General features: G+C 39.3%; 1 protein-coding gene across 1 annotated transcript in view; it reads right to left on the reverse strand.

Annotated features, from left to right (window-relative positions):
- The window catches only part of CDH23 (cadherin related 23), a 782,513-nt gene that overhangs the window by 38,402 nt on the left and 730,243 nt on the right, over positions 1 to 13,868 (reverse strand). Inside the window, exons 48-51 of the mRNA XM_018553073.1 lie at positions 8,244 to 8,702; positions 7,395 to 7,511; positions 3,712 to 3,936; positions 3,420 to 3,589 (exon numbers count right to left, since the gene is read on the reverse strand). Coding sequence (XP_018408575.1) covers positions 3,420 to 3,589; positions 3,712 to 3,936; positions 7,395 to 7,511; positions 8,244 to 8,702 — 971 coding nt within the window. The remainder of the gene's footprint in view (positions 1 to 3,419; positions 3,590 to 3,711; positions 3,937 to 7,394; positions 7,512 to 8,243; positions 8,703 to 13,868) is intronic.

The following is a 13,868-nucleotide window of genomic DNA, read 5'->3' on the forward strand; positions in this document are numbered from 1 at the left end:
TCTACAATGACATCCCGTGATAATGTGGGTAGGCATGCGACAGGTAACAAGAAAAAAAATAATACAGGTACTCCTTATAAAGTCAGCTCATTACTAATGTGACATTAAGACAAATTTAAAAAAAGAAGAATAAAGAAGACAAAAAAAGCGTAAAAGGCCAAGAAAGGAGGTATCCATGGCATCTTGTGAAGTGAACTACATTCCACACTACACCAAAACTATAATTGTAGGAAACACCTATCAAACAAAGTAGGAAGAAAATGTTTAACCCAGGGGGCGCAGATTTTAGTAAAAACTGGCATCCTGTCAAACGGTTTTGCCATAATTTTCTCAAAAATCAAAGTTTTTTGCATTCTAGCCTTTACTTCACAAAAACTAAGTGTAGGGGATTTCCAAGATTGAGCTTTGGTTTATTTAGTGTCCATAAAAAGAAATGTAAGTAGTTTAAACTGCAAAACAAATGACGCTAGTGTATGGAGTGGAGAAGACAGAGCTGAGCTCATACAAGCCGATTTTATGTTTTTACAGCGCTGAAAACCCATTTTAAATGTAAGTGTTCTGATTATGAATAAACTATCATCTAGCAGTTTTACACTATGAGCCATCTTGGTTTTCTATTTTGAGTGGATAACAGAGAGTTGGGAGAGACATCGAGCAGATTCATCATTTTCAGCTGTTGGTGATTCAGTGGAGAGAGAGGCATCGGACAACAGGGAATTTTGCAGAGCATTTGAAGACCACTGGGTGGTCAGAATTATCTGGTGAGTGTGCTAGTGTTTGTGCACCTAGAGGTGGATCACTGGTGATTCATTGACGAGGAATTGAAGCACAGAAGTCACAAGTGATTGTGGAACTTTATGTGCAATGATTATTTGACTCACTGATGCAAAGAAAGTGAACACAAGGATTTTATCACATTTATTTTTGATCATATCAATTTTGGGAATATTTTCATATGGACTATATATAAGTTGGAGTGGACATTTTGTATAATTGTCACTAAGTATATGCACTTAGAGTTTTATAATATTAGAGATAGCGCAGTGTTTTTTGTTTACTAAGTAGTTTAAACTGACAAAAGGAAACATCCAGTTTCTTATTACGTGAAGCTTTACACGATTCCGGGAGGGTGACCAATTATTATTATTATTATTATTATACAGGATTTATATAGCGCCAATAGTTTGCACAGCGCTTTACAATATAAGGAAGACATTACAGTCACAATACAATTTAAGACAAGATGGTAAGGAGGGCCCTGCCCGTGAGGGCTTACAATCTAAAAGGGAGGGAGCAATAATAATTGCTATATGTTTATACACCTTAGACCACAGTTCATATGCCACTGGACACTGCCGCCAGATGTGAAGGAAAGTGCCAGGAGATGAACAACCATGAAAGCATAAAGGAGAACATCCGGGGTAAAAATGTTGCTATCTCATCAGGGACTAAATACCATTTAAAATTAGTCTCTAGAGCTGAAACATTTTGTGAGCAGGACATAGTCATAGTTCATATCTGCATCCACATTTCCTCACACAAGTATACGCTCAAATTCACCTTCCATTTTGCCACCATACTCCAGAGCATGCTTTTTAATTTTTTCTTAAACTTTGTGTGGAGTGTATAATGTGTACACTCCATTCAGGTCCCTGCACGGCAGTGCAGTCCGCTGCACTGTTGTGCGGTGACCTGCGGTGGAATCCAGTGCTTTGTGATAAAATGCAGCATGCTTGCATTTTATTGCAGTGCGCCATCTGCTACCTTGTAGTGGGAATTGGACACATAGAAAACAACTGTTTTCTATCCGTTCTAGCAGTGACCTGCATTGATCTGATGTGGCACAGCGCAGGTCAATGCACTGCGTGTGAACCCTATGGGCTGTATTGTGATTAGAAAGTCTGTCTTTAGGCAGAAGCCAAAAAGAGTTGTCCACTTGTACTGGATCAAAGTCCATCAATTCAATACGAACAGAAAAGCAGAGCCATGTAGCATGAGAGATAGTTCACTAAACTGAGCAGCTGTATAATATTTGGAAACATTAGAGATACCCAGGCTTCCAGAGTGTTTAAGTAAGACAGCCTTGTGGCTGTATGTGGCTTACAATGGCACTAAATTAACTTTTTGGCTTGAGGTGAACTGTTATGGTACCACCCTTTAGTAGTGACACAGGCTCTAGCACCAGCCAGAGTCTAAGCACCAGCCAGTTTTCTCCAGAGCTCCTGAAGGTGGAGATGGATTTTCATGGTGCTCAGGGTCTCCCAACCAAGGAGTGAACGGGGGACTAGGAGACTACGATGAGGAAACAGTACACCAGGGAAGGACTGGAGAATGGTCAGGTCCGGGCAGAGGTCAGCAACAGGTGAAGCAGCAGAGTGGTCAAGTACAGGAGGATAGTCAGGTCCAGTCAGAGGTCAGAGATGGGCAAGGGAACAGAGTAGTCAGATTCAGGTGGATGGTTGTAGCCAAGCGGCAAGCAGAAGAGTAGTCGAGTCGATCCGGGTCAACAACAAAACAGTCAATTTAAACAGGCAATTTAAATGCATTATAGCTCTCCCGCAACAAGCAGGATAGCTGGACAAAAGACCCAGCACCAGCCACTTCCAAGGCTGGTGTTTAAATACATCTGCACACATGCAGCATCATTTGAGGGAGGTCTAGAATCCCTGGCAAGGATTCTGCGAGTACCATTTGAGGTAGTGGCAGAAAGCCTTTGAGTGCCATAAGCAGTCCTGTCAGGGATTCTGGAAATCCTGGCAAAGATTCTGTGAACACCATTAGCACTACTAGAGGTACTATAACAAAAACTCTACATATAAAGTACAAGTACATACTAAGGAACCTGGATGGGTAGGACCCAAAAAAGATAGAGGACCTTAGGTATAAAGGACATCTTCACTGCAGCGATTCTCCTAAACCAGGAAAGATTATATCTGGGACTCCAGTTTACCCAACATTGCTGGATAATTTTCTCACCAATAACAATTACTGATACTTTTTTTAGTGTCATGTGACAGTTTTTCTACAACAATATAGACTAGTAATCTTAGGACAGTGTTGGAGCACCAGGGCGCGGTTCGTAGCTGCGACCACTGTGACCTCTGTAGTTCTGCCACTGACTCCAAGCTGTAAAGGGACTACAAATCTCAACAATACGGTATAAAGCAATGCAGAATACCACCAGCTATTAAGGACTACAAATCTTTAGTGTAAAGTGTAACTAATTGAAGCATAATCTTTAGAATGGAAAAATGCTTGTCTATACATACCTCCATGGAATAAATATAGATTGCAAGTAAGCTTGGATGCAAAGGATGCAGGCCTTAGAAGTATCAGTGTCCTAACATTAACTGATCATAATATTTACAGTGCTAAAACACATTTACTAGTCTATACACTAATCACAATAATTATTTTACCTGATATGAAGACTGGCTAAACACTGGATTATTGTCATTGATATCCACAATCTCAAGACAAACAGGAACCTCGGAAGATCTCCGTGGAGAGCCATTATCTGATGCTCTGACAGTGAAATTTAACCACTGCACTTGCTCATAATCCACAGTCCGGTTTGCTATAATTTTTCCTGTATATGAAAAAGTAGTATACTTTATTTTAAACAATGCAGCAACAGTGTATGGGAATTAAGTGCATATAGGTCATTAAAGTTAGGAACAGAACTGTAGTGTAATTTTAGTGTGCTCATACCTGCTGTGTTGTCCTCAAGTTGTACGTATCCAGCTGGCACAAGGTTATGAAGAGAGTAGGTGATCTGACCATTAGATCCCTTATCCGGGTCAACAGCAGATACAGACAACACTGTGGTCCCTGGGGTGGCACCTTCAATTATCCTCTGAGAGAAAACAATTACTCCAAATGGTCGAAATCTTGGAGTGTTGTCATTAACATCCAGAATATTCACTGTAAGCTTTGCTGTAAGAAAAAATAAATGCATAGTTATTTTTCTTGATCAAAAAATTGTACCTACAAGGTGTAATAAAAATAATTTATAAAGAAAATAAAGAGAATAATGAAGCACTTGTCTAAAAAACAAACATTTGATTATGAAGTTCCAGAGTTATCAGTGATTTTGAAAGTACAATAGCAGCAGTGGACTGGCTCCAATCTACCTTTTCCCCATTACCAGATCAAGGCAACAGTTGCCTTCATAAATAAGCTGTGTATGAGAAGGTGAATTGAGCATTAGTGACTTCACATTGTGGTATCTCACAGTTGGAATCTTCTGTTGAATTTGCACAATAGATGAAATACTAATAGGGTTTTCCCATGTTTCCTCCTGGTGTCCTGGTTTCCTCCCACACCCCAGAGAAAAAAACTTACTGATAAGTTACCTGCCCAAATAATTTCTAGTATTTACATATCTGTATTAGAGTTAGAGGCATCATAGTGTACACTAAGCCCTTCACAAAAAAGGTTTTATATGAATGGGTCAACCCTGTGTTGCAGAATATGTTGGCAATATATAAATGGTTAAAATAAATCGCTAGTAATACAAATTGTTTCATTGTTTCATTTTTAAAAAGTTGATTCACTGAATTACTAAGCAATGTCTAATTACTAAGAAATAATAATAAAGAGATCAATAACAATAATGAAAGACTTAAAGCTATACATATGCTGAAATATTTACTTCAAATCTGTTCAACTGATATAATATCAGTGTTTTTTTTTTTTACTAACTATAGATAATGAAGGATTTTTAAAGACTGTTTCCTCATTATTATTTTTTTAATAGTTATAATTACCTTACACAGGACCAAATCTATTCAAACTAATATTTTGGCTTTGTGTCCATGGTGGCAATCTGAATGACATGTCTAAACAATTGTACACCTAGGTGCTGCAAAGGGTCAGAGATCCCCGTCTATTGTAATATGATTTATAATTATTTTATTATGATACAAAAATAACACAATCTATAGTAAATAACCAACACAAACATCAAAACAGTAAGAAAACCTCCCACTGCTGCATATAAAAACATCAACCCATTAAAATCTCCTCAAAACACCTGGGGAGGAAGAGAGAGTCAGCCTGTGCGGGATATATGGTATCATTGTATAATGGTGAAATACTATGAATATTTTTATGTGTATCCGTAATATATATCCGATGTTTCTATCCAATGAGATAAATCAGTTGTTTGCACATGCGTATTCATATAATGGTCAAGAGGGCAACTTGTATGAGGGGCCCATATCCATGGCAGTGCAGCAACCCATAGTACTTTTTCTGGTATGCCTTTTTGTCTGTTTGTTCATTTTAATTACAGGGTCGGTCTCCCTTTAGGAAAACCCTGCAGCCTCGTGAAGAACTTTGGGCGGGAAAATCCTCTCCTTCTGAAAGCTTCTTGAACTTTCTCCAGCGCCAGTCTCTCCCTAAAAAAGGCAGGATTTCTCCTGGATCAGTGTCCAATTGGCTGACCACAGCACAAGCAAGCTCCCCTCCCTCCCCCCCTAGTCGCGGCTTTTTATGTTGTTCTTGTCACCTCTATTTGGTTGAGGGGGACTTTGATGAATTGATGCTTTGGTCTTGCTCGAGTTTTTTATGACTGAGCAATAGTTGGTGGTATTTAATTGATGGTAATTTAATTCAAAAAGTTTTATTTATTAATACCAATAAAGTGTCGTGGCCATAAATTGCCCAAAATTGGTGTGTGGAGTTTTAATTTATTTTATTATAGGTTTATTGAGTGTCGCCTGCATTCCCATGCGACTGGTGAAATCTGTATCTGTGTATAATCTTTCAATACAGGAAATCATGAATTCTGGAGTAGATAAATAGCTTTAGGAGTCAGAGCTGCAGATTGTATCATGGTATATACATGGTATCTGGTAGTCCAGGCAATACGTCTTGGGGAACAGGACACCCCACGTTCCCTGTTGTACACCTGAACAATGTCACTATATGAGTAGGTAATATACAAGTCCTCCGGTCAGTATCCCAATATGAGTATTAGATAAGTAAAGTAGTAACACTCTCACCTGGGTTCCAATACGTGATCGATCAGAGAAAGCACTTTGCAGGCTTTCAGGAATGTCTACAGTTCCAGCTATTCATGTAGTAAATCACCAGATGATGCATGTAGTATAACAAAGTAAATGGCCATATCCATCCAACTCACAGATTGCGGTCAAGTCTTGGAAAAGCATAGCAGATCACCGCACAGGCATGATCCACCTCACACCTAACATGTTTCGCTCCACACGGGAGTTTTGTCAAAGATATGTGGATGACTGCAAGGTATTCCAGCCTAATCTGAATGACATGCTGGTTTATGATCTTACTCAAGGACTCAAGTAGAAAAATATCCCCACAAGAGTTCACAGTCCCTACCAATGCCTACAGCCACTGCAATCTCTAATAATGGTATCATGAGAGACTTATTAGCTGTGGGAAAAAGACAGGGAAGAAAATGTAGTAACTCTCCACACTAGAGTTCCCGAAAAATAAAAGAACATGGTTTTTAGGGTTATGACTGGATTAACCCTCCTGCTGTCCAGGTTTTTGTGTCCTCTATAACTTTGTACTCTAATTTACTGCTGTAGTTTACTTTATGCTTATCTGCATACCCAACTTGTATTGCAATTATTTTCCTTCTTCTGCCTAGTTTGCACCTATTTTTCTGTTCTTGTTTTTCAACTGCAGTATAGTTTGTACCCAGTCCAATTCCACCGTTGTTTTCTGGCTTGCTGCTTTGGCTCATTATCTGTATTCTTGTTTCTTCTTGGTTACCTTGGTGACCCCCGCTCGCTCTGTATTCTGGCACTCTGTGTCTTGTTCTTCTGGTTTATTTTTTGGGTCTCTGGTTCTTCTTGTATCCTGTGTCTTGCCTCTGGTTCCCTGTGGAGTTTGCTCCTTCATCTATTTCTTTCTTATGCCAATTTAGTTACCAGCCCTTGTCCTATATCCCAGTTCCATTCACTCACTTGCTTGTGTCCCAGTGTGTTGTTGTCTTTGGCAACTATCGCCTGTCAAAGTTTCTAGTTCCTTGTAATCTGTTATAATCTGCAAGGGATTCTCAGGGGTTTCACTATGGGAGTGCTCACTGCACAACTTCAATCCCATTACCAGGGGACTCTAGTTAAGACCAGGCACTTCAAGAGCGTACACCTCAGAGAAAGCATTCCACCATCAATAGGCAATACAGATAACCCTGACTGCCCTTCATCACTCATTTGTATGATGTGGTGATGCATATTTAAAAATAAATAAAGGTAGAAGGAAAACACATGTTGATATCATATGTTCAATGTTTACATCAAATGAATGTTACTACATAAAACCTTGGGAAAATAGTAGTTCATGTGATTACAGTTATCTAAATTACAAAAATGTCAAATCATTTCATGGGCCTAATTAAAACTTACCATTAGGGACACTGACTGATCGGTCGACCACCTCGCTTGCATTATCATAAACAGAGATAGCAAGGTCATAAGTGGCTACAAGTTCTCTGTTCAAGGGAGATTTTACCATAACTGCTCCTGGAAATGAATAAGCAAGAGTACATGTCACAAACAATAATTCACTTTCTTATAACACCTACATAAAATCACTCAATGTTGTGAAATACTTTATATGTGTATTTGGAGCTCAGTATCATGTGAAGTGATACCAGTAAAGGTCTATCAAAACAGCAAATGTCAATATCAATAAATGTGTAGCATTGACACCTACAGTATGTAGAGGACATTACATTGCAGTATTTGAAACCAGCTCCAGCCCTACGTCAAGCTCCAATGTTCCTGTGTTCAGTCTGCATAGGCTTAACAACAACCATTAAAGGACATGCCTTGCCCTTTATGATGAACATGTTGAAATCCGTGCCAGCAAAGACAATGGGTGTGCAGCAGCATTGGCAAACAGTTATTATAATGATGATGATGATGGCGATGTAGGAGGACAATGCATGAGTCAGACAGGAAAGGCTTTTACAGAGATAACACTCATCAAACCTTCAGAAGTTGTGAGCCATAAAGAAAAGAGAAGAGTCAGTTGGTTAGTAGCATGACACTTTCATTCAGCAGAAATTCAGAAGGAAGAAGAATATTAACAGAAAAAGAGGAAAATTGAGAGAAGAAATATCAGAAGAGCACCAGAGACGATTAGGGTAGATTCATGCAGCTAAAGAGTGTAATGACTGGAATTTCTATCTAGTATAAGGAAGTTCGGTAATAAAGAAGGAAATATTTATTCAATGGATTCAAACAAAGTACCTGTTTTGAAGTCTATACTGAATATTCCCTGCTGATTAGGCACAATAACATTGGTGTCATCTGTGGCCACAATTTCAATGATGTAGTACTCCAGACGAGGGTTGAGGTCTCGGTCAATGGCAGTGACCTCAGCTATGATGGTTCCCACCTCAGCTGATTCCAAGACACTCACAGTCTGGATAGGATTGACAAACTCTGGTGGACAGTCATTGACATCATCAATGAGTATATTGACTGTGACACTTCCAGATAAAGGAGTGGTACCATGGTCTGTGGCAACTACTATTAGCCTGTATGCATCTTTTTCTTCCCTGTCCACAGTCATATTGGCCACCCTAATGACACCTGTAGAGGAATCAATAAGGAACCTGTCTTGGGCACCACTTTCTATTCGATAGGTTAGTTGTTGGTTTGGGCCACTGTCTGCATCTGTTGCTGTTACCTGCACAACAGAAAACCCTGCAAGAATAAAGTATTCTGTTAATTCTTGTCTTTTAAATTGCAATATCCTTTAGGCTTTCCTGTATACTTGATATTATTTGCATGACATAGATATGACATAAACATTGACACTAGTGCTTTGTCATGTGATTAAAGCTCTTAAACACATAATAGCTGGTGCTCCCTTACAAATCAGCACAAATGACAAGTCATCTACATCTAATAGTGTATAAAGGTCAGTGGGTAAACAGTTGAGATTAATATTTCAAAATTATTTAATCGGAAACATTGTTTTTCATAAATCTGTTTATCACCAAATTTGGACAATAGAAAAAAATAGCAATAGATTCCACCAAGACATTGGAGAAGCTGGAGAAGAAGCTTTCGTTAGGTGGACTAAAGAGAACCTATAATGGTTTTGGTTTTATATAATTCAAATCTGATGATTTATATCTGTTTTACCTATTTATATACAATATTTCATTTAAAGGAGAACTATGGGGTCAGTGTTTTTCCCCATAGTTCTCCTTAGGGTAACGGGCGGACACAAACTAGCATCCTCCCGTTACCCTAAGCTCAGTATACCGCGAGCTACACCTCGCGGTATACTGAGACACCACAGCCGGAGCGGATCCCGACATCGACGTCGAGATCCGCCCAGCTGCGTGAGTGACAGCTGGCTCTGCCTATCTAGAGGCAGAGCCAGCTGTACCCGCCCTCTCCCCCGTCCATTCCGCCAGTCAGCGCTGGCAGGTTGGAGCGGGGAGAGGGGAATCCAGCCCCTCCCCCCTGTCACGGCAGAGAGCCGTGACAGGATCGAGAGGTGAGCGAACCCGGTATGTGTTCGCTCACCTCCCAATCTACTGAGCCGAACTGTGACAGTCTCATTGTCACAGGTCGGCTAGAACTATGAGGTGAGTGGAAATCACTCATCTCATAGTTCTCCTTGAATAGTTCATACATGACAAAAGGTTCCTAAAGCACCATGTGTTTATTTAAGAACTTTCACAGGCTTCGGCATGTATAAGAGCAGTGTGAACAGCAAACTTTGAGCAGTGTGAAGACCACATCTTCAGTTACAGTATAATACAGTATGGTAATGGTAATCCCAGATCTAAATGAGAGTGCTGATTGTCACTTTAACCACTTGCTGACTGTTAAACCCCCTTCCTGTCCAGTCCATTTTTCACTAATCAAGCGCTGCGGTAGTTTGACTGACATTTATTTCGTCATGCAACACTGTACTGAAATTAATTTTATACCATTTTTTGGGGACAGATAGAGCTTTCTTTTGGTGGTATTGAATCACCACTGGGGTTTTTATTTTTTACTATATAATGAAAAAAGTTCCAAACATTTTGAAAAGAAAACTGTTTTCCCTACGTTATGCTATAAAACATTTATCAGTACCCAATTTTTTGGTAAAACATGAAAGACGGGGTTACGTTGGGTAAATAGACACCAAACATGTCAAGCTTTAAAATTGCGTGCACCCACGAAATCGCAGAAAACTACCATGCCTAAAACTGGCCATAGGCGACAATTTAAAAGCTTTTACAATTTTGTGTTATCAGTGATTAATGGCCCTAAAACTATTGCTCTCACTGCAACATTTGCGGCCATATGTAACATATGTGGCTTAGTCGTTGTTTTCACACGTAAGCGCACCTGACACGTATTTATGTTTATGTGCGTGCATGCATTTTTTGGGGTGTTTTTTATTTTTTTAATTTGAGATTTCATTTTTTTTTAAACTTTTATTTTTACACTTAACTTTATTGTTATCACATAAGGGGCTAACAAGGTCTTCTTTATGGAGACATCAGGGGTCTCTAGGACCCCTAATGTCACCGTACGAGCAGTTCCTGATTCTCGGCGCGGGAGCGCACAAAGAAAAAAAGGTAAGTTTAAACCGCTGTTTTAGCAGTTTTTTTTCTTAAAACTGTTTGCCTATATCTACTGCTTGAGATAGGCAAAAACGGGGGGGTTTAGAACCCCTTTAATACTATGTGTTACTGAACAGAAGGAGGTCAACAATAGAACCACACATATTCCTTTCACACGTTTCTTGAATTCTGATCCAGCTGGACTGCCTTGTAAACAACAGGCACAGCTGTAAATGGCATGTGTAATTGTGTATTCTTAAACTTTATGTATAGCCAAATTTTTTTTTTTGTTTTCTTTTGGGTAGAGTGCTAAAGGATTAAAAACCCTGCTGAGTTTGAAAGGTGTGCCATAAACCATACCCTATAAGAACACCAACCTTTCAAGCTGCCCACCAATCAATAAGGCCATGGCACACTTTACCTGGTACACTCTTTGGCCCACAAGAATCTGTCTCTACCATGAAAAAGCCAATTAGCTGTGTCTTCCCCCCAAGGGCAAAGGTTCTAGTCCTTCCCTGAAAACAAAGGTGAATGTTCCCAACGAGACATAACATTACCCTATCCAAAACTAAAAAAGTTTTGACTGTACATGCACTTTAAACATAAAACACAATCTTCTGCAGAGATCCAATTTCAGTGTATTTAGGGTGGCACACTTGCACTCAAGGTTAATGTATCCTTAGAAAAGAAAAGGCCCAGTTTTAAAATAAAACATAAGATGAGCACTTTGGCTCCAGTTCTATGCGGAAGATGAAATCACTTATGGAGTAATTTGCAGCTCTCAGTGGCTCAGGTGCATTGCCCACACAAGCAAAGTATAATACAAAATACATAAAAATACATTCATGTAGGTTGTATGCATCTAAAAAATCTCATAAAGTGTATGTAAGGAAGTCATGTAATTGCTGTTTTAGTTGAAGTTTAAACGCCCTTCATAGTTACAGGATCTAGTCATTTTGGGAGATTATTTCAAAGCTTTATTTTCTGGTGAACAGACAAATGCTTCCACAAGCAAATAATTATGACAGCCATCAACTCAGTATGAAAACGTAACAGCGGGAATCTCAGCCTGATATTTTGCATGCAGTGGAGGTTAAAATGCTGTACATAATGTTCTCTTCTGTGAATAATTTGCAATGAAAGAGTGAATCAAGTGCTAAGGACCCCACTAAGACTGCCTAAAGGTGCAGTCATCGGAAGCCCGACCCTCAGCGGGGTGGGCTTGCGATGATCGCAAGTAGGATCTGCCTGTCCAAGATGGGCAGATCGTTCCTTTTTTATAATTATCTTACAACCATCGCAAGACAAAAGTCTTGCAATGGTTGTAAGGTGTATGGCCATCTTCAAGCTGTCATTCTCTCAGGAAAAAACCAAAAAAGTAGATCAAACCAGTCTAACAAATAAATGTTCTACCTGGAAAAGCATTTGTACCTCATATGTTTCTCTTATTTGCAAATATTGCTTACGTATTTTTTAGGTAACTAACAGAAGATGGCATTGGAATGCTTTTTGTTTTTATTAAGTGTAAGTTGATCAAATTAAACCACAAAGATTATACCTGTCACTAAAAAAGAGAAAATCCACATATTGATCTAAATGGTCTCGTGTGCATTCAACAACACCTGTTTGGATTAAATAATTACACAATTGTTTTGCAAAAAATTCTGCACTCTTTTTTTCTTTTTATTGGTTGATTTACTTTCAACTGTGTTGTAAATTGCAAAAGAACACTGCTTTTTCTTATAATAATGGCTCATGCACACATCTGTATTTGTGAGCAAATATAGGCGTATTTGTATGCAGCATAAAATACACCTGTATTTGCGGAGCCTGGATTGCTGCTTTTTCCTGTCCTTAGCAATGTATGGACAGAAAATGCTGTACCTGGATATACACCCAAAAACATTGGAACTAGTGTTTGCACATGCACAGGCGTAAGTTTCCAAAGGCAAAACTTCAGCATTCAGAAACATAATGTACCGCGTGGAAAAGCTGGTACTGATATTTACGGGCGTACACCTGGGTACAGCGTTAGTCTATCCATTCTTTGCTATATACAGAAAACGCAGCAGCTGTGGCTCTCTGGCACCACAAATACAGGAGTATTTTACGTTGCATGCAAATATTCCTGGATTTATTCACTAATTCAGCCGTTTGCATGAACCCTAATCAGCAAATACAGCAAGATGTATTTTAGGGCTTTTAAGTGCATTCAGGTTGCATTTTCGATCAGTTTGATACCCTTTTTAGTACCTTGACACCTCCTAAGCCACATCAAGTTGCTTTTGCATTCCGATTGACTTGTATGGACAGAAAATACAGTACTGTACATTTGGACTCAAGCCCTTATATAGCAGTGTTCACTGTACAGCAGGCATGTCAAGTTCAAATGACATGTGAGCCATATTGAGTTAAATTTATTTAAGGGGCCACACCTACTTAACTGCAGGAAAATATGTCCTGAAATAAGGACCTCCAAAATTACATATGCAAATGCAGCTTTTATCACCTGAAATGCAACCAGGGCCTTGTTCAACTGAGATTCTTAAACCACTAAAGGTGCCCATACACCTATAGATTTTGTTCCAAAATCGTCCACGAATGGTATTTTGAACGACAATCGATTGATGGGACACCAACGATTTTAATTACTGTACTCCTGGCTGAATTTCCTCGATCGGTCAAGTTGGAAAACTTTTTTGGAATCGTGTGAAAATCGATGGACTACAAAAAAAAATTGCAGCAAGAACACACACACGCGCAAACGAAAATCCATTCTGCCAATCGACGAATTTCGGTGATTTAGTATTGCTAACGAATGATTATCGAAATCGACATTGCTCTGTTCTTGATGAGCTATTTGAGCTAGAATCGAAAGAGGGTTCTTGGCAGCAACGAAAATTGCAGATCGAAAATCTATAGGTGTATGGCCAGCTTAAGGGATGTAAAGCAAACAAGTAAAGGTCACATGTGGTTCAGAAAACATCAGCTCTACACAACTTCTCTGCAGTGATTCACAGCTAGCATCCAGTGTTACCTAATTACAGTGTATCCATTGTGTCTATAGCAAACAGCCCAGTTATGTTAGGCTACAGCTTTATATGCAACGTTCAATCTTTTTTTTTTTTTTTTTTTTTTTAAACCCCATAAATTGATTCATCGACGTAATCCATGGTCAATCACGGCGTCCAGCGTTGTCCACGATGACGACCATGACTTTGGCCTGTGGACACAGAGGCTGCTTGCCCTCTTATTGCTGCATGGGAGCATCTGCCTGTCCTTTTTTGACCTTTCTGAC

The sequence above is a fragment of the Nanorana parkeri genome, unplaced genomic scaffold (assembly GCF_000935625.1).
Source record: "Nanorana parkeri isolate BGI_ZX_2015 unplaced genomic scaffold, ASM93562v1 scaffold108, whole genome shotgun sequence".
Taxonomy (NCBI): domain Eukaryota; kingdom Metazoa; phylum Chordata; class Amphibia; order Anura; family Dicroglossidae; genus Nanorana; species Nanorana parkeri.